The sequence below is a fragment of the Lepisosteus oculatus genome, chromosome 6 (assembly GCF_040954835.1).
Source record: "Lepisosteus oculatus isolate fLepOcu1 chromosome 6, fLepOcu1.hap2, whole genome shotgun sequence".
Taxonomy (NCBI): Eukaryota; Metazoa; Chordata; class Actinopteri; order Semionotiformes; family Lepisosteidae; genus Lepisosteus; species Lepisosteus oculatus.
In genome coordinates this window covers 57,831,875-57,856,253 of record NC_090701.1, presented here as the reverse complement: position 1 = coordinate 57,856,253, position 24,379 = coordinate 57,831,875, and the positions used below count along the sequence as shown (strand labels likewise).

The window sequence follows — 24,379 nt, the reverse complement described above, 5'->3', positions numbered from 1 at the left end:
ACATCTAGCTTTACCTGTGTGTCGTGCAGTGCTGAGATTTCCATCTTCCCCTTTTGCAGGTCGCAGTGTTTGTGGGAATCCTGTCCTTCAGTATCGCTGTCGTGAATAAAGTGGAGATTGGATTGGACCAGAAGCTCTCGATGCCTGATGTATGTCAAACCCCCCCCCCCCCCCCCGACGCTTTAACGCTGTTGGAAGTAAACTGGTTGTCCATAGAAATCATTTAATTAGAAATCTAAAACTCTCCCCTGAGGTCTTCAGTAACGATATGTACGGTATTTGTTTGGCTTTCTAGTATTATCCTATTTTTGTTATCTTTATTGTTGGCGCATCAATACCAAATAACACCAATGTGCAGCTGACTGGATTTTAGCCTTAGATGTTTCTATGTCAGCTGTAGTTGGCAGATATTATACTTTCAGAGAACAGACTTCATGATGCCCTGCAGTGTCGCAATAGACAAACTTAATCATTTTGACTCCCGAAAGGAGATATTCTTCCAAAGAAAAAAAGGTCTCTGAGGCCTCAAACAGCCTTTTCTGTAGCTGTTTCAGTGTAGTTCTTCAGCAGCTGTGACAGAATTGGTATACTGTCACAGGGGAGCCTCATTGTTCTGGACTTCTAAATTTCTAAAACGGTCATCAGTCAAATCATAAACTGCTTTATTGTTTTTACAACAGTAAGAAACAGCAGAAACTGTGAAACCCCACGATTGTTTTACATATTTGCTGCCTTTCAATATTTTGATCGCTTCAGTTCTGTAGATCTTCCAAACGGGGGCTGGCAGGACCTCCTCTCGATTGTAACCTTCCTCGTGTCCTCCTGTTTGTCGCAGGACTCCTACGTGCTGGAGTACTTCGTCAATTTGAGCACGTACCTCCACACGGGCCCTCCCGTGTACTTCGTGGTGGAGGAGGGGCACGACTTCAGGACCCTGGAGGGCCAGAACATGGTGTGTGGAGGGGTGGGCTGCAACAACAACTCTCTCGTGCAGCAGATCTTCACCGCTTCCCAGATTGATAACTAGTGAGTTCGCCTGTTTCCCTTGGGACTGTTTGCATTGAGCTTCACACGCCACAGAGGGCCATGTGAAGAAAACGCCAAGCAAGTGCAGCTCAATCACGCCGACTCTTTTTTTCACTGGTCTTTATTAGTTGCTCTTGTTTAACCTGAATGAGATATTATCATATATAGTGCCTTGCACAATTAATTCACTGCTTAACCAATAATATCGAATCTTTTATAACTACGTGGAACAAATTCAGTTTTTCAAAAGAGCTGTTTTATTCAGAACAATCAAATTCAAACTCTTCACAAAGAATGTGTTCAATGTCACAGATATAAAAAGTGAAATGTACTCACTTTGTAATGAGTGAAATGTACTCATTTGAAGTCTGAGCTTGCAATCATGACAATGTGGAAGCTTTGTAGGAGTTGAATAATTTTCCAAGGCATCGTGTGCTTCTTGAACAAATTAAAATATATGATATATTTAAAGGTTTGATGTGGAGGTAATTCTCCTGACTTCGTGGCTTTCCTTTTAGCACAAGAATCGGCTTTTCTCCTTCTTCTTGGCTTGATGATTACTTCGACTGGGTTAAGCCCCAGTCCACGTGCTGCAGAATTAACAACTCGACAGGTCAATTTTGCAATGCTTCAGGTAAGACACTATCTGGAGCGTTTTTAATTTCTCCACTGAGCTTTCAGACTGAATGAGCTGGGCCATTGAACTGAGGTTTTGGCTCTAGAGAATGTTTTGAAGGTAAAAAGGTTTACAGAAAATGTTATTTTTTATTCCCCCTTAAGTGGTGGACAAGTCGTGTCTCCGTTGCCGTCCTCTGACCACCGAGGGTAAGAAGAGACCGACGGGGGAGGACTTCATGACGTTTTTGCCCATGTTCTTGTCGGACAATCCCAACCCAAAGTGTGGGAAAGGGTACGTTTTGTGTTGTCCATCTAAAAACTGACTGCTGCAATGCAGAGTGTACCGCATTTTACAGTGCGATTGTATAACTCGTTGATATGACAAAACATCTTCTAAATACAGTATGGGTAAGGAGCACTGTCTTTTGGGAAGGAGGTAAACCTGCAGAAGTCGATATCTGTTATTGCATCACATGCCCTGCGTTATGGTGTCTGAGCTGCAAGACGTATATTGCATGACGGTAAACCAGACCATACCAAGAATAAATAATGGTAATGCTTTAATTTGTCGAGCCTAAAAAACACTCAACACTTTTCACAAGCGCTACACAACCCGATATGGCCGTGTGCACGCAGCATCCTTCACTTTGCTCTCCGCCTGCCTGTCCACAGGAGGAGGGAGGAGAGGGAGGCCGTTGCTCCAGAAATGTGACGCGATACCTTCCTCTCCACCAAATTCTTCCTGTTTATCTTTGCAAAATAAAAGTTCTGTACAGTGCGTGTTGAGGTGTGCTGCGTCAATCTGGTTCTTAGGTCGATGTAATGGAAGAGATCGCCCAATTCCCTACGTGCCATTAGCACAAGTATGAAAATGTTTCAGTAATGCTTTACTTCAACGAGGCTGGAGAACAGTCAGAACTCTTTTCATAAACACAACATGTTAAAGCCACAAGCATACAAAACATGTATTTTAACAAAGTAAAACGTGATATAAATACTCCAGGAGCACTGTGCCTGCAGGAGGTCCTTGAACCCCTGACTGAAAGTGTGCGTCACTGTGAACCCAGACCACGGAGCCAGTTTTAGCCTGTCTCCAGCAAACTAATTTCATCTTAATCTTTTATTCCAGGGGCCATGCGGCTTACAGCTCTGCAATCGACTTGATTCGCAACGACACAGACGTGGGCGCCAGCTACTTCATGACGTATCACACCATCCTGAAGACTTCGCCGGACTTCATCGACGCCATGAAGAAGGCTCGCGCCTTGGCAGACAACATCACTCAGTCGATGGGACTGCAGGACAAAAGCTACCGCGTCTTTCCTTACAGGTAAATCCTTCAACCCTTCTCTCCTGCATGCGCCGCGGGAAGAGATGGACGCGTGTTCACGCAGCGGTCAGAGTACTATATAAGGGCTGTGACTTCATTGTGCTGTAACTGCATTATGACAGAGGAAAGGAGCTTGCTCAGAATCTTTTGCCGTTTTGCTCAACAAGGTGTAAATATTTCTAACTTTTCAGGATTTGAAAGTGTGTCATTAGATGTTGGGCACTTCTTGCTGTCCCGGTTTATTTTCTTTGCTCACTCAGTATCGTTTACTGTCTGTGGATGCAAGTGTGCCTGTGCTCGGAATCGTTTGATAAACAGCTCACATGCTTTGGTTTGAAGCATTTGTCTGTGTGTAAAGAAATGTCCTTCACAGGGAGTGAAGATTCAGAACAAGATGATGACTTCTACTTGTCATAAAAATTCTGGATGAATGCCTCTTGTCATAAAAGGAATGATGACATCACATGTAAACAAGGAAGGGTTTCATTCAAGATCTTGATGGGACTCTTTAGATTGTTCTTGCTTTTGTCCTGTGGGTGTGATTCAAGTTTGTAATCTTCTCTTCCTCACCGATTCCTCCCCTGACTGCTGTAAAGGCAGTAGTCCGGTTGTTAAAAGTATGACAAGGGGAACAGGACTGAATTAATATTTCCCACTGAAGGACACCTGGGAATGATTGTATCTGTCCTTCAGTAGATGGGCCTTGAATAATGGCATCCATCCAGGAAGGGAAGGCCTTGTACACTGTTGTGAATTTGTAAAATATTTTATATCAGGGAAATGCCCCCCACACACACATCCACTTCCACTCAATTTGGACACTGTACAAGGTCTTTTATAACAACCTACCTTCAGATACGTCAGCTCTGAAATTCCAAGCGGAGATGTGTTGTATCTGATTAATTTCACACTTTTGATTGGAAAAGCATATTCCAATTATCACCACTTGGTCTAGACCTTGACTATAGGCTCATAGGGAATTTGCCTCCAGCTGGATTCAACATAGAAAGCAGTCAGCTGAGCTTATCATGAGAATGCAACGTTTCTGTCTTTGTAACCACAGAACGACAGGTCAGAATGAAACCAGCTATATGGTGGCTTCTGAGGCTGACAGGTTGGGGAAGTTATAATGTTGTGCGTCACTGACTTAAGAGCCAAGCAGGAGGCTCTGTCTTAAAGGCCTCTTGTGAAAAAACAAGGAAGAGCACTGCATAAATAAGTTACACGCATACAATTAAACCGTGCGGTCTTTGAAGTAGAAAGAAGAATTTAGTAGTTAAAACTTAATGAAAGCTTTTTGTATGCCATATTTTCTAGAATATCAATGCAATCTGTTAAATGCAGAAGTACAGGAGTATTTCACTAGAATACAGGGTTACAAATGCCCAGAGTCCACTTGGTCCACCTAGCCTGTAGATAATGACGGATCTCATCCAGCTGTTTCTACTGGCTTCAGTTCATTCGGCACTCCCACAGCCCTTTGCATGATGAAGTAGCCTGAGCTTTAAATGCGCAGTCATTTTTTTTTCATATTTTGGTTCCTAGAATGGAAGTTTCCCCTCTGTGTGGAAAAAGACACACAAAGCTGAACAAACTTTCACCCAAGGCTCTTGATTTCATGCACTGATACTCTGTTCCTAGTGGGCCTGGTATCTCTTGGGCTTTTTTTCTGCCTGAGCTCTCAGTTGGTCTAATGAATTAACGGTAATAATTGGGTTCTGAGACCAAGTGAGTGTTTGTGTAACCAGCTGTAAAGAAAACTTCTTGGAAACACTGGGGTAATTGTTTAAGACCTAGTAGACAGTAGGCCTGTGTTAGTGGAAGACCGCGAGGGTGGAGTAGTCATGGTCTTCTCCTCCGTCATCCACGCAGCATCTTCTACGTCTTCTACGAGCAGTACCTCACCATCGCGCACGACACGGCCTTCAACCTGGGCCTGTCGCTGGTGGCCATCTTCGTGGTGACGGCCGTCCTGCTGGGGTTCGAGGTGTGGGCAGCTGCCCTGGTGAGCCTGACTATCACCATGATCCTCCTCAACATGTTCGGAGTGATGTGGCTGTGGGGCATCAGCCTGAACGCCGTCTCCCTCGTCAACCTCGTCATGGTGAGCAACCGCTGCTCTCGCTGCTTGCCGAAGGCTTCCTGCTGATGCCACTGCCGATAACATTATATAAGATACGATTAATGTCTGTGATTGTCGGTGTCTCTGAATTAGTCTCCTCACTCTTTCGGTTTGACCAATAAGCAGTGCATGGTTTAGGAGCTTTAGGATTCCAAAACGTTTTGGATTTTGCCCATAACGGATTGAGCTGGCGATCCTGTAGATGAAAAGAGCGGTGGCGAAGTGGCTTTGTGACCAGTCGATGCAGGAGACCTCCAGGGCCATGCAGACGAGCTGTGTTTTGTCCCGCAGAGCTGCGGGATCTCGGTGGAGTTCTGCAGCCACGTGGTGCGCGCCTTCTCGGTCAGCACGAAAAAGACACGGGTGGAGCGGGCGGAGGAGGCCCTGGCGCACATGGGCAGCTCGGTAAGCCTGGCGACTGACGGCGGGGCAGCGCTCAGGAGAACACGTGAAATGAGCTGAGCTCTTTGCTGTTTCAGAAGAGTGTACAGGCAGCTTCTCTGCTTTGCAAAAAAACATGTACCAGAGTGCATATTGAGGGAATAGTTGTTAAATGAACTTATTGTTTTATTCCTTTATTTTTCTTTTAATTACACATTTTACAGCATAGTATTAAAAATAGAATTTTCTTGCTGACCTTCATTAGTAAACATTCCCCTCGGAGCTTGTTTCAGTATGCCTTTGTCATATCAGACTTCTTTTATGAACCACTCCTGAATCCAGTTAACCTTTTAATCTTTTACTTTAGTACGTTTCTAACTTTACATTAAGTTAGATGTATACCTGACCTCAGCAGGAAAGTAGAGAAAGCAGAATTGCATTCATTTCAGTCTGTTGGCTCTGAAGTATGGCAACTTATTTTTAAAAGTAGATTATTTTGAGAAGCTTTAGAAGAAATGCAAGAACTAATCTGGGATATTTTTTTCAGGTGTTCAGTGGCATCACATTGACAAAGTTTGGTGGAATCCTGATCCTGGCTCTTTCCAAGTCTCAGATCTTCAAGATCTTCTATTTTAGAATGTACCTGGCCATTGTGCTTCTGGGCGCCACGCATGGATTGATATTTCTCCCAGTGCTTCTCAGTTATATAGGTAAGACTTAACGAGGGATGTGATCACGCCTGCCTGAGTTCAGTGTATCACATTAAAGCCAGTGGTCAAAGGTGGAGAATCAGAGTCGAAAGTAATTCAGTTTTCATTTGCTGACCTTTGGATCATTGTTAAATTAAGCAGATATAGCCCTGTTCATAGGAGGCAGGGGTAAAAACAAGCAGCAAAGCAATGTGAGAGAACCAATGATTCTGGGTCAATGCCAAAAGACAATTAGAATTCTACAGCACCTAGGTACATGAGCAGTCAGATAGCCGCTTTACTGCATGTATCAATTGTAAATATGATTATCATTAATTGTTTTATAATTTAATTCTAACAAACAGACACTACCTCAGATGCATGTCTGAAAATATAAACTTTGAAAGCACATAGGTGTTAGAGTTAATCTTATGCAAAACACAAATTCTCAGCTTTTAGTGCCAGTGAGCCCCTTGGTTGTGTTTTCCCCCCCCATTTAGAATTCCAGTAGAGCTTTAACGTCCCGTTGGGGAAATCGGTTTTACAGCACACTCCCAACTAACCGCACAATGACAGACAAAATGTTACCGACCAAGGGGTCAGTGCAACAATGTGACGGCAAGGTCAGGGAGAAGATCCTGATGAACCACTGTTTGAAAGAGATATTGCTGGGGGGGTGAAAGATTGCCTGTGTCTATCGGTCCTTCACCTGCGGGCGCAGAGGTGTCTCGCAGACAGGCGAAGTGAGAGTTTCTGAAGGATCTGAGCCCTTGTCTACATCCCACTCTCTCTCTCCTCGGGAGTAAATAGCAAACCTTGCAGTACATTTCTCACCCCCCCACCCCATGGAATTATGTCCCATTTGGCACAGTCGAAGGTGAGAAATGTCCCATGGGGGGAGATCAGCAGTTGTCTCCATGCAGCCGGCATTCTGGCTGGAGACAGATGTGGGCGTGACACAACACATGAAAGCACACGCATTGTTCAATATTTCTTTAACTGTAATGAGAAGTTAAAAAATTATTTATGATAGTATCATCATTTATAACTGCACGCAGGCCTGGTCTACAATTTCCTCTAAAACCGGACACTTAGGTTGAACTTGATTACAAGCAGAAGTGCAAGTGAAGGAAAATGTCTTTAAGCTGAGATTCGGGTTATTAGTACAACCTTTGTACTCTGTTTATTTGGTTTATGAAACTAGACCTCCATGCAACCAACATTTTCATTTAGTTGTGCAATCTGAAAAGGCAAACAGGTAGCAGCTTTTACATTCATTTACATTCATTTAATTTCACTCCTTTCTCATGTCTTCAGGTTTGCCCAGTTTTGTTCACTGTGTTTGATCAACCCTATTGTGCAAGATACTGTCAGCATGTTAAAGTTTACTTTATGCTTCATTACCATAAAGCTTTAATCACTTTTTTTGTCTGTTAGGCAAACTTGTTAAAAGGTTAATCGGTGTCTTGAGTCATGTAATAGTTACAGTTCATGACTAGAAGTTTGCATTGCTCATTGCTTCAAAGAAACTAGACACTTCCTCTCTGATAGAGTACACATTCTCTTAAAATAATAAAGTTATTAATAAGAGTTCTTCATTCTAAACAGGAACTACAACAATACCATGAACTTCAAGGGTCTGCACTTGGTGAAAACACAAACTTTTTGTAAGACCTGCTCTGTAATTGGGTGTGTGGGCCTGCAACCCATCAGGAAGAGGAACTTTTTAAGCAGAGATCTCTCAAGCAGTTGCACATGTTAAGTAGACCTTAGAGCACAAGCAATGAGCTCTGTTAAGTGAAATATTTTAAATAAAATATTTTCAAAGAACCTTATTTTCCTGATCATTTTAAAATGCAGTTGTATCTGCATGGTGTAACACTACTGGATGAAAGCAGGGTTCCTATGCCTGCTACACTATTTTTGCTCAGAACACTCATCTTTATGGAGCACAATGGCTGAGCTGAGCACAGGCACCATCAACATACTGCGAAAAAATATAATTCACTGATTCCTGTGTGGGTCGTCAAATCTCATCAGGTATGAGCAACTTTTTGTCTGTAGGATAAGGCAGAATTCAAACAAAGTTAACAGCTTCTACTATACTGCAATGTGATGACTAAGTATGTACATCAGTAATTATAGATTTATTTTTTTCAGGTCCGTCAGTAAATAAGGCGAAGGTGCTGGCAGCTAATACCCGTTACCTGGGCACAGAAAGAGAGCGACTCTTGAACTTCTAGTACTCGAGGATGTAAAACCAAGTCACACTGGACGGTTGAGCTTCACGATGTGAATTATCTGGCACAAGAGCTGAATGATCTCCACAGCTGTTATTTTAAATAGCTGACTCCGGGGAAAAGAATGCAAGGAGCACAAAGTAAAAGATTTTCAGTGATTTTTTGCTCATCTGGGGATTATGAAGCACAGGCCAGTGCTTGAACAAGGGGATGTCACAGAATGAAGCAGCTTGGGTGCAAGTAGAAGAAAATGCACTAAAGTCTTCCAATATGCAACAATCAATGCAAGTTCCTTTGCTACTTCCTCCACTCAGCCTTTTTTAGGGGATACCAAAATGTAATATTTTTATTACTTGCCAAAACAAAATGTAAATAGATATAACTTTATTAAGCAGTAATGCATTTTTGTAAAACATCTTTGATCAGATACAATAAATTAGCTTTGTACAGGTTATACTGTAAAATGGCAAAGGAGGTGAGAAAGCCAGTTCACAGCGTGGCGGGCTTCATTAGTGCCTGTTCCCCAAAAACCTGCTTGAAGTAAGCCACATGTTCCTCGCAGTGTTCTCCTGGTGGAAATAAAAATCACAAGGTTGATGTGGGATCTTAACCCTTTGTTCTCTGTACAAAGTGAGTGTGGATTGTGCTTACATTATGTAAAACTCTGACCCAGGATATGTACCCAACATTCAGTTCCCTTAAAACTAGAGTGTGCTTTTGGAAACAGTCAGTGGTGTCGAGGGGTACAGGTTTTTGGCATTAGGCTCAGTTGATGACGGTCCAGGACATGAAAACGTGTCTTTTACGGTTGTCATGCGTCAGACACGTAGAGTGTTGCTAAATGTAGACTAACAGCATGGCATCCTAGCAGAGTCCATTCCTTTAACTGCCTGTAACAGCAGTTAATCAAATCATTGTCATCTGCAGAATTACTTTCTACAAGAAAAGTTTTTAATACTGTAGATTCAAGTGCGATTATAAAAAGGGTACAGTGCAAAAACCATTTTGAGATAACAGATTTTATTACTGAAAGGACTGAGTGGCATGTTGGTTAGATAGGTTTTCGTATTCCCCTCTGGATGCTCCCAACCTGTTTATAAGGCTTTTTAAATAAAAGGAACTGTACTAATGACCGCATTTTTCTGGATTCTGATTGACGCTAGCCGCCCGCCCTTGGTCTTGATAAACGGTAAAGGAGGGGGAAGGATTGCTTAAAGGGGCTTCACACGAAACAGTAGCAGCAGCGTCGCCCGCTGGAGTCCGATCTCATCAGCAGGTCCGAGCCGGAGCCTTCCAAGGATGGGAGACCCCCCCCCAAGGAAAGACTGATTGCTGCGGCAACGGGTGTTCGGACCAGCTGGTGCCACTCATCCCACTGCCCCAGAATTGGAAAAGATCCCCCCGTCTGGACAGAGAGGTCCTGACTGCTTGGTCATTAGAGATCCAAGGCTCTTTTCGCAAGTCAGGAGTACCCAGTATTCTTCTTAAGGCCCCTCTGGGCTTGCAGTACACCACTACCCGAAGGTACTGCCTTCATTTAGTTCTCTGTGTGGTCTGCTGTCGAGAAACTGCTGCCACGTGTCACCCAAGCAGGTGTTGCACTTAATAGTGGTGGGTGAAGTGGGTCCCCTCTTATTGTGGGAAGTGCTTTGAGATCGGAAGACCATGTAAATGAAAATAAATTATTAAATCGGCAGAGAGATGAAAATACTCCAGGATGAAGAACATAACCTCTTGTGCAGAATCACTCCCCTTTTGTCCTCTGCTAACGCAGTTAAGGTGCTGTGCCATTTTGATGTCTTTTTCTCGATTTTTAAAAATTACCTGGTGTGAAGTTGGGACTTCCACGCAACCTCTGATTTCTCTGCTCAAAAAACCTGAAGATGGTATAAAACAGCATTTCATCCCCCGCCTGCCTGGCTGCATCGAGGAATTTGCGTGCAGAGACGTTGTCGTGACCCCCCACACTCCTGATGAAGCGTAGGGCCCCCAGCACCTGGTGCTTGGACAGCAGCACCTCCACAATCTCGTCGTTGGCCGTGGACAGTCTCTGCGAATAATAATAATAGCTTACAATTACTCCTGAGTAATACAGGCCAGGCAGCTCAAGGTGGGAACCCGAGACCACAAACATGGGACAGTCACACACGTACACTAGTACTACATGTACATAAACCCCTGTCAGGGGTTATCAACAGTTAACGATGTCCCTGATGTCTCCCCACTATCCCAGACAGGTTCCCATCTATCCCATCATGCACCAGGGGGTGACATCACCTGCCTCATTGCTTGTCTGCTCAGTGCAGCATCACTGCCTGATGGGGGCGCTACAGTATGTTGAAGAGAAGAGTTTGATGAAAACTCTCATACTGAGGAAACACCTCCGTCATCCGAGGAATATTGGTAGCTATTGGTCTTGCAAGAGCTGCAATAAACTATTCAATGAAAGCCTGTTACATACAGTCCCTTAGTACACCCCCGTCTTTCCCAGTTCCTCTTCAAACGGTCGGGCCCTGCTGCCTGCAGTCTTACGCTCGTTCCCAGTGTGATCTGGATTATTGACATACTGGAAACTGGCGAGGCTATATTGCTCCTTACTGTACCAGTCTTGAATTACAGAATTCTGTCCGTTTTTTGTCATCTTTGAACAGACCCAAGACATTTGACCTTTTCCGCGTGGGTACATGGTGATTGCAATTTTTAATTGGTGTACGTCTGCTTTCGTTGTGAGGAAGCAGTAACCAGCATCGAGTCTTAATAGTTCAAGGAAACCAAATGTGAGAAAAATAGAAATGCTTTACTAGCACTTCAGTCCACTGGACTGTTCTGTGGAGCAATTGTTGCCTTCATGTGCGTTAGTGAGATCTTTCTGAGTGTCGTTGGTTGTCATAGCAAAAGAAAATTAGTTATTAGTATTCGAATCGTCTGAACCGCTATGGAAAATATGATAATTGCTTACACTTATATAGCACTTTTCTGGACACTCCACTCAAAGCCCTTTACAGGTAATGGGGAAACCCCTCCACCACCACCAGTGTGCAGCTCTCAGTGGGGAGGAGAACAAAGTGATGAGGCCAGTTCAGAGATGGGGATTATTAGGAGGCCATGATTGGTAAGGGCCAATGGGAAGTTTGGCCAGTACACCAGGGTTACACCCCTATTCTTTTCGAGAAACACCCTGGGATTTTTAATGACCACAGAGAGTCAGGATCTCGGTTTTACTTCTCATCTGAACGACGGCGCCTTTTTTACTGTACAGTGTCCCCGAAATACAGCGACACTCTGACCTGCCACTTCCCCTCTCTATAATCACCCCCCGCACACACAGCAGAAGGGTAAGAATGTGCATCGAGTCTCAGCCTGACCCGAAATGTGAAGAATAAAAATGAAAGTATCACACATTCAGGAAGAACAAGTGTTGCAGGAATGTTTTCCGACAATGAGTAGTCGGTCTGAAGGCAGTCACGGTAAGAAGTCTACAGACTGGTCTCCAACACCTGCCACACAGGTCTGTGGAAGATCTGACATTGCTGTTCTAACAATCTTGAAATACGAAGGGTTACATGTGTCACTGGGGCTCTTTGTTGGTTAACAGACCAACGGGGGAGGAACCTTCGTAAAAACTGTAATAGACACATGGTAATCAGTTGCATTGATTATTTTTTTTAATCGAGGAAACATTTAGATTACTTTTATGCTAGTAAACCTGTATTACACTTAACCTGCACTGAAGGCTAGAGGAAACGATAACTCCCCTAAAGTAAGTTTCACACACTGTAGACCAGCCAGTTTCAGCAGAAGAAGGGAGGTAGACACCTACCTTCAGCATGTCCAGGGAGAGCTGATGAGCAGGCGGATAGGTGCTCTCCAACGACAGCAACAGACAGGCCTTCAGAGCAGAAAAGACACTCTCGGGAATCATGCACAATAATTCAAAAGAGCAGATTCATTACCGTTCTAGTGAATTGCTTTCCACTGCCTTTAAAGCCTCACTATTAAAATGTGCACATTTAATCCATTGTGGACTCCATAACTGTAACACAGTAAAACTAAGGCATGAAACAAACCCCAGTTTCCGTTACAGGAGCACTTGGGTTTAATTCCTTTCCTATATTAAGTAAGTGAATCTTTTTCCCCTGACTATCTTGGTGAGCAAACAACAAGTCTCAGGTGAATGCACTAGAACCAGAATACAGACAGAAATATGAAGGCTACAGTCATTTTTGTGACTGTTAAACTTTTTTTCAACAGAGGATGCTGTTAGGAAATGTCAAGAAGCAGAACACGCTATCCCAGATTCCTTACGTGCATAATCATAAAAATTAAGAGGTAACTTACCAGTGGCTTGGAGTCACTGAGAACATGGTACTGCAAAAACTGGTGAAGCATGTAGAACAGGTTGTGATGAACGAGGGTCTTTATGACCAACTCATACAGGTAATGCTGTAAGACAACACAGATGGTGAATACTGTGCAACTGTAGAGAGAACGTGAGCTCCAATGGAAATGTTCCTGGAAGTGCCACAATACCTGCACAGTGATCTGGAACAGGTTGAGAGATCGAATGTATTCCATCAGCACTGCAATGATAAACTTGTGGGATACATCCTGTTAAACAAGAAAGGGTTTTGTTTGCATAGTTCATTACATATAAGGTCTTCAACCTACAATGCTCACAATACTACTAGCAGAATCTATGCATGATTCATCTATGGCAGGGAAAACAATTTAAGAATATAATAATGATGTAATTTGAGCTTTTTAGTTATATGCATCCATTTTCTTATGATAACACAGCATAAATGTAATATTACACTGCTCAATACAATGCACGATGAGTGCATTAGTAGTTTTGCTAAATGAAATACAACTTTCTTTTTGCATGCCGTCTTAAAGGGGAACTGCAGAACCAATTTTTCAGTCCAGTTATTAAGTCTCAGTAATAAAAAATGAATCGACGGTATCACAAAGTTTTACAAATTCCAAATCAAGCACAAAACTGTGAACTTTGGGAGAGTACTGTAGAGTTGCCATTGTCATTGCAAACCCCTGCCCCCCCTGGGAGTTTGCATAAAGCAGCCCTTCCTGCTCACTAGTTGCTGTGATGACTAACGTGATGTGATGTATGAGCAAATGAGTACAGGTTGTCCAGCAGACATTTCATCGCAGAAATGTCCCAGCGTGATCTGCATGCAGAGTCAACGAGAAGGTTATGTTTGTCACCAAAAACCGTCTCAAAATCGAGACGGATGAAAAGAGATGTATTCACAGGTCTGCTTGTTTATGATGTAATGAGCCGCTTCACTTCTCCAGAAGTTTGATGGCCAAATTATGAATGTCAGAACGTGGTGCTGTGCATACCTGCGAATTTTGTCTATTTTGTGATGTAAATAGGAGGTTTCACATGCTTATACTGTAATCGTTGTTTGAAAGGCACTCATCAAGGCTGTTTCCTTCTAATCCAGAAATATAAAAAGAGCGTTGCAGTTCCCCTTGAACGGTGATTCAGCTGGGTTTCTCAGCATGTCTGGTCCAGCACCCCTGCGCCTCACCTTCTTCTCCGTGAATATGGAGAGGACGTGAGTGTACATGTCCGACTGGTCAATCACTGCCTGCGTGCGCACTGGCCTCTTCAGTGACGGGTTCCCTCGGCTCTGACCCGACTCCACAGCCTGAGAGAGCAGCGACAGACACGACTGCTCACACCACACTCGCACTCGAAGAATTCAGAACAAGCGTTTTCACAACACTTCTAGCCAAATACTAGAAACGTACTGGGACGCCACCATGTTAAGACAATGATGACGGTCCTTAAACAGTACAGTCGAGACTAACAGCAACCATCACAGCTCCACTCCAGAGCACTGGGGGTCCCTGGGATTTCTCATGGTTTTTGCTCCACTTGAGCTCTTAATCGCACAGTTTTCTTTTTGAGGCATGTTCTTAAATTTGCCTAAAGTGCCGAAAAACCTAAATGGGATTTGTGATTGGTATCAGCTCTGTGCTTGTCCTCGTTCTAGTGTCAGCTGCAATTTAACCAACTGCACCTCTGCTGTGGGGAAAAAAATCAAACTTCTGCTGAGAGAGTGTCGGCTGCATTGTCATTCCCTCCTGTCTCTGTTCATCATAAACTGATCGTCTGTTAAGAGCTGTTTACATTGTTTACACTGGGTAGCTGCGTCAGGCTACAAAGGAACAAGTAATAGGTTTATTCCATATTGAAAACAGAAGAAAACAACGTTTTGGCTGTGCCATGCCCAAAGAAGGCTCCACAGCCAAAATGTTGTGTTTTCTTTCTTCTCTTTTCAGCACGGAATAAATCTATTACTTGTTCCTTAATAGTGATGTGTCTGGCTGATAGATTTCATTCCTTTCCACAAATGTCATCATGTCCTCCAGTGTTTACGCTGCCAGTTCTCCTGTAGCAGTGCAATGTGCCCGACGCCACAGCTGTGTTCATGTCCCCTCAGCAATGTGAGGAACGACAGGCGTGCTCACCATGGTGTAGCTCTGCTCTGCCTCCAGGTACTCCTTGTAGACCTGGTTCAGCTTGTCAAAAACAGTGGCGATGACAGGCAGGCTGCCCCTCTCTCCTCCAATCAGCACTGCAGCAGGGAGGGGACATGGTGTGAGTCCTACGTCACATGGCTTAGGACTCGCTTCCAGAGGAGTGACAACAGAATGTTATTCTACCAACACAAGCTCTTTGTTCTTGTGTAACCGGAACTGTGGCACAACAGATGTAGCTATTCCAGGTATGATTGTACAGCTGTCATTTTCATTTTCAGAACGTATTGCATCAAGTACATTTTACCAATCCTAAGAGTTATATCTACATGTTTTACACCGCACCTATCTAGGCAGTGATAAAATCACCGTATATCTGAAAAATGAAAAGTAAAGGGAAGAGAAAGTTAGAACATACTCTGGGAACAGACTGACAGTATCACCATTTTGCAGTCTCTTCTTCTCAGTAGAAAGTCCATTAGCTTTCCTTTATCCTTCAGAAGGATGACTGCTGGTTGTAACTTCACCTGGAGATACCACAGGTATCCTAACATCAGAGACATCAATAAAGAAAGACACTGCAATTACAAGACAAATGAAGGAGCACAGTCTTCAGTACACAAAAGCATAAAATATGCAAGACATGCGAAACATGTTTGAGTAAAAGAAGTCACCGTTCGGGGTTTATACTGACTCTGAGGATTATAAATAAAAATCTTCAAACTATCAAATCTTACTTTCACCCCTTTAATTTCTACCACTAATATAAAGAGAGTAAGTTTCAATTCGGGTTCAGTTTATGCATGTTGCAGAGGTCTACTGGGTAACCCGTTTTTAAACAAAGCAAAAGAAAATCACATCATAATCACATTCCTTTCCAAAGATTACCTTCACTAGCACTGATGATAATGTCTGGTTGAAAAACGCTCCAAGTGGAAGAGTCTGGATGTTAAAGGAAATATGTAGCTCACACAACCAGAATAACAACTCGCAAGTGAAAGATCAAAGTTTTACACTGAAATCTGTATCTGTCTCACCACATTATTAAGAATCAGGTAACTGTCGACTGCAGCAGTAGAAAGCAAAGCACACCTCAATTTCCCAAAGGAAAAGAGTTCTGACTGGTTAATCTAATATCATCCTAAACATCACGATCATAAAGGAAACAAATCAAAGGAGACCATTCATTCCAACTATACCCTTTTGTAGTTAACTGGTAATTAACCTAAGGATCTCATCCTCATTTCTTGCATGAAACCAGGATATTGTCTTTGACAACATGTCTGAGGTAGCCTGTTCTGCGCTCCCACAATCCTTTGCAGCTTGTGCTAAAGGCATAATTAAAGTGGTCGGATTGCTTTTACAATGGTGCAGAGTAAGGATACAGAGTTCACAAGGTACTGGAGTCTGTGAGCCTACAGCCGTAGGACCTGGAGAGACAGGAGCAGCAAGTGAGCAACTTCTAGACTGCCTTTGCACTCAAGGGCTTAAGACTTGTGGCCAAAGAGGTATCAGCCTACCTCTCAAGGGGATCTTGTAGGGATGGATTGAGCGAGCAGGAAGCACTGGCTGATGGACATTCAGAGTGCTGTCTGGGTCCTTGACCTTAATGTCAAATATTATGGATGTCTGTGAATACATAAAGGGACCCGATAAAGACCATATCATTTGGATTCAACTTAAACACACATGCCATATACTGTACAGATGCGTGCTGGTACACATGTGTAGGTACCCTTATCTTCCTAAATTGTGTGTACTGTGCATCATTGAGAGGGTACACTGGGTCCAGTAAAAAATAGGACCTAGAGAAAAATGCAGACGTTGATTTGAGGTTGAGAATTAGAAAGATGGAAAAAAGCACAGCACTTTGACAGCGGAGTCTTTTTTCGCTGTCACACCTGATTTGACCTCTCTGTGGAATTAACCTGTACTTGTTGCCTTCCACCCTGACACAGCTCCACTCCGGAGCCCTTCAAGAAACACAACCAGGTGGAAAACAGTGCACTGAGAGCAGCTTTCAAGAAGAGGCAGATCTTCTGCAGTTGGTACATGGCTTACTGATGAGTTAGGATTCCTTTCAACCACACCAATGTGATGTCAGGTGCTTGAAAATTAGTAGGTAAATTAATTAAAGATGGGGGCAATTACAAATACAGGTATGCAGTATTTCAAAAGAAAGTGAAAACAGATGAGCTGTTTGTTTTTTATGAGCACAGCACTTCAATCTTCAACCTCAGACAAGAGAAAAGGAGGTCCACAGTGAAATTAAGATTCAATTCCTGGTTCCTTATTGATTAAAGTCTCCCCTCCTCCAGCTCCTCAGAGAATGGACTACAACACGGCCAATCTGTCCACAGGTCTCCACTTCAAGTCGGTGGTTTGGTCGTGACCCGCAGTTACTGAAACCTCAACACGTATGAGCACACAAACTTACCTGAGAACTCTGGTGATGCACCACCACTAAATTATCCACCACATTCAGAGCAAACTTCCCTGTGGTGTTGAGCTTGAGCACATGTGTCTTCTTACAGGCCCCCTCCCTGTGGTACAAACAGGAACTGTTAGGCCACACTCCAGTGACACGTCCTCCGTCCGAACGCCACTCCCCACACGAACGGAGGCTACCTTGTCAGATGATACAGCACCACCTCTGCCCCTGGACTGTTGACTGTTCGCGAGTGGTGTTTCAGGTACATCACATAAAGCTGTCCGTATCTGGCAGAAGGAAAAAAAACAAACACAAAAGGGATGAGGTCAAGCGTGTGTCGAATAAATAAGAATTGCAGTTAGCCGAGCTTCTTACAAATAGAGCTACATTACATTTCGACATGAGTGTAGAAAGACTCTGGGAGCAGAAATAAAAAATAATTCAAGTTCATTTTTTAGTAAGAAGCTTTGGGCCACCAATTTAAATGGAGTGGAGATGTTGAATAAAGAAGAGTACTCTTCTTCCAATAGGCTTTTGTGGTTTTTAGTTCTCAGTTTGGTAATGAAACAAGCTTCAGAAGGTGTTCACTCTAACAAGTATGGAACCAATACCAACTTTCTTACACCACTGAATGCATGAGCTTGTTACTATTTGACTCCTCTAGTCTAGAGACTCAGCTGCTGCAGTCAAGCAAGTGCCTTCATGATCACAGGTTTGAGCCCGAGTCCTGAGTCATGTCCTGAACAGACTGGGATTCTCCAAGCAACAATTCACCGACGATCACTGATGGGATCTTTTGATTCTAAGAGACACAGCGCCCTCTGCAGGCTGCTGGGTGCTCACAGATATGGAGTGCAGCTAATGAGGGATTTGTCTCTCCTCCAGTCGGCACTGAACCCCCAGTGTCGGGCATTATAACCACAGATAGGAATAATAAACATAACTAGATGATCTAAAATCAAGCAAATCAACATAAATACAAGTCTAACATTTTTCTGGAATGGGGAGGTGGGCTCCATCTTTTTCAGGACAGAGAATAGCAGAAAGATTGAGAACGTCACATCATACTCACATGGTGGCCACTGCTATGTCTCTCTCTGACAGACTGAGCTTGGCTGGCTTAGGGACTGCTGGCAGCTCGATTTCGAATTTTGACATCTTGGACATTGTCCCATTCTGGTAACAAAACAAAAATATCAGTCTCTCTTTCACCGAGAAACCAATAATTTGTAGTACTTATACACTTTTGACATAGAGAAGGGACTCTCTTCCTTCCCTGCTGCAGTGCAGCACCCAGCCGAGTGACAAACAGCTGTTATCATGTGCCTGCAGTAATGACACTGTGGACAAGATCAGGCAGAGAAGGGGGAATTTAGAGGGAAAGTTATGCAAGCCAAGACTTTGAAATTTAGCCTGAACATCGGGGTTGACACCCCTACTCTTACGATCACTGCAATGAAATCATTAGGATACTCTGGTACAGAGGGCCACCTGCTAGTCCAACACGCCACTCGTAGCAGGAAGCTGGATTTACTTGGAGGTCTCCCATCACAGTACTGACCAGAGCCAGCTATGTTAAGCTTCCGAGATATGGCCTCATGTTGGCTACAAAACATACATTTGGTATTTCAACGTTTTCTATCTCACCCTTTTAACTCTTCCATGTACTGGCTGTAACTCCACTTCACATACCCAGCGTGAGTGAAAGAAAAGTTCTTACTGGGGTCCCTGGGTAACCAGAGTCAAACCTCCAGTATAAATCCAACAGGATTAAACTAGTGTCAACATAAACACAAATTATGCTTTAGAATATGTGGACATTACAACTTAAAAAAAATAAACGTTAGTGCTCCAGGTACCCTGAACCTCGTCTGTACAAATGCCTTTTGCCTACTGTGTGTGTGCTTGAAGGAACTTTCCTCCAGGATCTCACCCTGAACACAAAGGGCTGGAGCACGTTCCCCTGCACAGTGGTGGACAGAAGGATGACGGAAGTCTCAGGGCAGTACATGTACCAGTTCACATTAATACTCTGATTCTTCTGCAGTTTTAGACTCCTCTTGTCCGGGATCACCTGAAACAAACAGTTTTTTCAGAGTACTGCACTAAAAACACAGAACAGCCATGCTTCACTTTCAACCACAAATGGCTTAATTAAAAAAGTGAAATGGGCAGCCCCACTGTTCACCCAGTTACAGCCAGCACTTACAGTATGGTGTGAGTCTTGCAGCCTACAGTCTGCCCCAATCCAAGCCGCGACACTGACTCCGACGTCCAATTTACCTGAAGTTTCTTTCAGCCTTTTTAAAATTCTTCAAACTGCACTCAAGATTTCATTTTGATATACAACTCATCTACAGCCCACCTGAGATTAGAATAAGTGACCAGCGCAATTACAGGGTCTGAAAATGTTCACACATGTGGAAATATCGCTCATACCTGGTAGAACTCAATCCCCTGGTCAGTAATGAACACAATCTCATTCCAGCTGGTCCAGCAGAATCCAAGGACACTGGCATTCTTGGTCTAGAGGTGTAAAGAAAACAGATTTTAGACACTCAACAACCCCCAAGCTCATCACATTCTTCAAGAAAGACTCCTGGAGACTGACATTACCTTACATTCCTGAGAATATTCCATAGTAGGCATATCTGGAATGAAATTGATGAACTCCTAAAGAACAAAAAACGACACAGAAGACAAGAGTCATTTTCATCATGGTCAGTTGTATTGAGCAAAAGCTACAAATACTGAATGACAGACAAGAGATTAGTGTTATATTTAGATAACTGTTAGATGCAAAAAACAAATTATACCCATATCTCCAGGTAAGAAAGAAAATCAATTTAGAAAGCTGTGTTTGTGCAGCTTCTTCATATCTGAAAGATAACCCTTCTACAGAAGACAGGGAGGATGACTGTAAATATTATTTTGTCCACATTAATAAGATGTTCTCTTCATCTTTATAATGTTGCTTTTATCTAATTTATATAGAGGATCTACATTTAATAAATATTATTCCTACTGTGAGAATTTTAATCTCATACAAAATTAACTTTTTATTAACCGTCAGAATGAAATTCGTTCTTAAAAACATTCAGTGTGTTAACGAACGAAGGTTTAAAAAAGAAAGCTGACATTGAAACCATTCTTACCACAGACTTTGATGTTCTCTGGACAGCTAAAATCTTGTTTCCAAAAGAAAACTTGATGCATTTTACTTCTCCTTTATCATCCATTCTGCAAAGAAAAAACACATATATCGTAGCACAACCAAGTCCTCTGGCCGTAAATATTTATTTTTCCATAATATATTTATTGTTCCTGTTGTCTGTTGTACTGTGTACGTCCCGGGAGATCAGCACAATTAAGAATTCCAATGTACGTGTACATATTGCAATAAACTACTACTCTCTACTAAACTTTGCACGAATGTGAAATTATCCATGATGTTTTAGAAATTATAATTTACCTGAAAGCAATGGAGTTTTTATCATCTGGTCCTTTCACCACCACCCCAGTAGCACCACCAGACCGCACCGCAAACACCTTGAGGAGTAATATAATAATACACTTTATTTTATATAGCACATTTAAAGGTGGGTTCTCAAAACACTTTAAGATAAGATTTTATTGTCCACTGAGGGAATTGTTTTATGGACACCCAGCACTCCTGTACATTTAAATAGAATGCAAACAAAAAAAGAAAAACATTGCACATTATTCTATTACAAAAAATAAGAAAAACATTGCACATCACTCTATTGCACATGTACAGTATACCACATAACAACATGTAACATCTCTAACACATCACAAAACACACTGCACTGAAGTGGGTTGTAAGAGTCAAAATTGTGTTTATCCTTGACATTTACGTTGACAGCTTTAATGGATAGTGGAACAAAGGAATGTTTGTATCTGTTTGACTTACAGTTGGGAACCCTAAAACGTTTGCCAGAAGGAAGAAGTTGATATTCAGAGTTGAGGATGTGGGAAGGCTCTGATATAATTTTTCCTGCCTGTTTCATTAGGGATTTTTCAAAGATTGTTTGCAGGGAGGGATGCTGTTTCACTCCCATGACTTTCAAAGCTGTCTGGATAAGGCAGGTAATTTGCGATTTAAAATGAACTGATTGCAAAACCACACTGTAATACCATATCTGACAATGCTCTCGATTACAGCATGGTAAAAGAGCAGCATTATTTCCTGTTGAACCCCAAACACTCTTAGTCTTCGCAGGAAATATAAGCGAGCAAACACTCTCAACATGAGTAGACCAGCACAGGTTACCGTCTATGTGTACACCTAAGAACTTATATGAATCAACCTGAGTGATAAATTTGTGTGAGTGATCACCAACTGCTCTAGCATCAAAAACGATTTATTTTGTTTACAGAATGACAGCAACAAAAAATACACAAGGTAAACAATGAGAACACACAATGAGAGGAGACAGTAAATGGGGGTACTGAACTTAGCAGGAGCAGAGGGGTAAAGAACAGAACCAGTTCAGTAAAGGCTCTTCTAAAGAAGGTTGTGAGTATGGATTTGAAAGAGTTTAGGGAAGGTGACTCTCTGATATCCTTGGGGAGAGAGTTCCAGAGCTAAAGATGAACACTGGCACAAATAACAACTGCACGAAAGAAGGGCTGATGCATATCGAAACAGTTTAGTCTGTTCTCTTTCTAGAAAGAAATACAGACCCAAATACTGATTATCTGCCCTAATAATAGATGTACAGTACATATGTTGCAAATCAGCGATGCACAACTGGCTTGTCATCGTTTACACCAATATTCCTCAACACTGCTCCTGAGAGATCACGGTCTCTGCTCCATTGACCACCTGTATTAACTGAGACTTGTTATTTTTCCTCATTGTATATGGACGTTTTCTCTAACCAGTCCTTGGTTTCAAAAATCTTCTTAAGTATATAATGTCCAATACCTTCTGCATGCAAAGCTTCACACGGTCTCTCATAAGCTGATAATTAAGAATTTGTTGCATATTACTAAATAAAGTTTTGCACAGTCTCCTATAAGCTGATAATTAAGAATTTGTTGCATATTACTAAATTTGTTTAACTAAGTTTTCAAAACGTGATGAAGAGACGATAATGTATGGAACATTTGTTTTTTATTTTCGTGCAGCTTAACTGCTTGTGGTCACGTGTCCCATAGCGCAGGCGAATGAGTCGGGTTCATAAATTTACGAAGCGGCACAGGGTTGATACTCATTACATAAACGTACGCGTTTTTAAGATCTTAAAACAATTCAGACAGTTAAAAGAGAAACTGAAATCAATTTCCGCACGATTATCTAAAGCACGAATTTATCTAAAGCAAAAACCAGAAGAGACAGAGGTCCTCCCAGGAGCAGGGTTAAAAATCACAAATCGTCGCTATTGGAACCAGAGCTGTAACTCCGATACAGTCCCCGCCTGACTTAAAACTTGAAGATACATGTTTACACTGAGATTAATCTTCCATAATTATTTACAGTACGGGTTACATATTCAGCATATTCGCAAACAATGCACCAACTGAATTAGGTTATCAGATTAAGGTCTTTAAAAACAACCAAGTACGTGTTGTCGCTCCTTAAAAGAGATAAAAGCAAATAACTGAGGTTAGTTTCCAAAGAAAAATCTAATTTTGTGGATGACGCCTCTTTCGCGCCCCGATAGTTTCTGCCCCCTGACACGCCTCACCTGTTTGTTGGCTTCGTCGAAAAAGACGTTGTTGACGCTAGAAGCATTTTCAAACTGGACCGGGTTATCGCACAGCTCCAGGTAGTGTTCCTCACTCATGGTGGAAATGGTACAGCGCTGCTCCAGCTCTGCTTTACAGCACCAGCGTCTCCATCACACTCCGCTTCCTGCTTTTACCGTCACGTGACCAGCGTCAGCCAGCGTCTTAAAGACGCGGCGTCGCCTTTTCCTGTGCAAAATGTCATCACTGTCCGAGAAATCAATATGGCTGTGGTGCCACAATATGGTGTGGGGAAGGTGTTTCAGGATTAGCCACCATGTCACCCTGCGGCTCACAGCTGGCAGCCCACTGAAGCTCGGCAGGTGTGAGCCTGGCCAGTACCTGGAGGGGAGACCTCCTGGGAAAGCTGAGGCTGCTGCTGGAAGAGGTGTCAGTGGGGCCAGTAGGGGGCGCTCACCCTGCGGTCTGTGTGGGTCCTAATGCCACAGTATAGTGACAGGGACATTGAATTGTAAAAAGGCGCCGTCCTTCGGATGAGACGTAAAACCGAGGTCCTGACTCTCTGCGGTCATTAGAAATCCCAGGGCGTTTCTCAAAAAGAGCAGGGGTGTTACCCTGGTGTACTGGCCAAATTTCCCAATGGCCCTTACCAATCATGGCCTCCTAATAATCCCCATCCCTGAACTGGCTTCATCACTTTGTTCTCCTCCCCACTGAGAGCTGCACACTGGTGGTGGTGGAGGGGATCCCCATTACCTGTAAAGCGCTTTGAGTGGAGTGTCCAGAAAAGTGCTATATAAATGTAAGGAATTATTATGATATTTTCCATAGTGGTTCAGACGATTCGAATACTAATAACTAATTTTCTTTTGCTACGACAACCATCGACACTCAGTAAGATCTCACTAACGCACATTAAGGCAACAATTGCTCCACAGAACAGTCCAGTGGACTGAAGTGCTAGCAAAGCATTTCTATTTTTCTCACATTTGGTTTCCTTGAACTAAAACGACTCGATGCTGGTGACTGCTTCCTCACCACGAAAGCAGATGTACACCAATCCAAAAAAAGCAATCACCAAGTAACCACGCGGAAAAGGTCAAATGTCTTGGGTCTGTTCAAAGATGCCAAAAAACAGACAGAATTCTGTAATTCAAGACTGGTACAGTAAGGAGCAATATAGCCTCGCCAGTTTCCAGTATGTCAATAGTCCAGGTAAGAATCATAATCTGGATCACACTGGGAACGAGCGCAAGACTGCAGGCAAAGATCTGGGATCTCGGGAAGAGGGGGGTCCTGTGAATAACCTCCTCACACACT

At 42.9% G+C, this 24,379-nt stretch overlaps 2 protein-coding genes across 3 annotated transcripts in view; one reads left to right on the top strand and one right to left on the bottom strand.

Moving 5' to 3' along the window:
• npc1 (Niemann-Pick disease, type C1) overlaps nucleotides 1-9,538 on the top strand; it is a 30,195-nt gene extending 20,657 nt beyond the window's left edge. Inside the window, exons 17-25 of one of the 2 annotated variants that reach the window (XM_015353636.2) lie at nucleotides 60-149; nucleotides 836-1,026; nucleotides 1,545-1,660; nucleotides 1,807-1,936; nucleotides 2,774-2,974; nucleotides 4,847-5,078; nucleotides 5,388-5,501; nucleotides 6,025-6,187; nucleotides 8,327-9,538. In XM_015353636.2, coding sequence (XP_015209122.1) covers nucleotides 60-149; nucleotides 836-1,026; nucleotides 1,545-1,660; nucleotides 1,807-1,936; nucleotides 2,774-2,974; nucleotides 4,847-5,078; nucleotides 5,388-5,501; nucleotides 6,025-6,187; nucleotides 8,327-8,409 — 1,320 coding nt within the window. In that variant the 3' untranslated portion in view covers nucleotides 8,410-9,538. Of the gene's footprint in view, nucleotides 1-59; nucleotides 150-835; nucleotides 1,027-1,544; nucleotides 1,661-1,806; nucleotides 1,937-2,773; nucleotides 2,975-4,846; nucleotides 5,079-5,387; nucleotides 5,502-6,024; nucleotides 6,188-7,774; nucleotides 7,997-8,326 lie in introns of those variants that run through there. The other variant, XM_015353637.2, reaches the window with a different exon arrangement.
• Nucleotides 8,776-23,250, bottom strand: rmc1 (regulator of MON1-CCZ1). The gene is made up of 20 exons (XM_006633858.3): nucleotides 23,059-23,250; nucleotides 20,817-20,893; nucleotides 20,500-20,584; nucleotides 19,961-20,017; nucleotides 19,784-19,870; nucleotides 19,278-19,418; nucleotides 18,417-18,520; nucleotides 17,542-17,631; nucleotides 17,351-17,456; nucleotides 16,434-16,542; nucleotides 16,299-16,343; nucleotides 15,802-15,855; nucleotides 15,332-15,460; nucleotides 14,905-15,011; nucleotides 13,959-14,078; nucleotides 12,937-13,014; nucleotides 12,745-12,849; nucleotides 12,227-12,295; nucleotides 10,231-10,456; nucleotides 8,776-8,975 (listed from the first exon to the last, which is right to left on the bottom strand). The coding sequence occupies exons 1-20, from the start codon at nucleotides 23,155-23,157 to the stop codon at nucleotides 8,896-8,898; spliced, it is 1,968 nt and encodes a 655-aa protein (XP_006633921.1). The 5' UTR covers nucleotides 23,158-23,250; the 3' UTR covers nucleotides 8,776-8,895.
• Between the last annotated feature and the right edge of the window lie 1,129 nt (nucleotides 23,251-24,379).

Bases quoted from the DNA above. Each gene is read 5' to 3' on its own strand.
- rmc1 (XM_006633858.3), bottom strand. From the start codon at position 23,157: ATGAGTGAGGAACACTACCTGGAGCTGTGCGATAACCCGGTCCAGTTT. The intron at 19,419-19,783 runs GTATGAGCGATA...TGTTTGTTTCAG, and splicing joins AGGGGATTGAGTTCTACCAG to GTGATCCCGGACAAGAGGAG. The intron at 15,461-15,801 runs GTAATCTTTGGA...CTCTGATGTTAG, and splicing joins TATCATCAGTGCTAGTGAAG to GATACCTGTGGTATCTCCAG.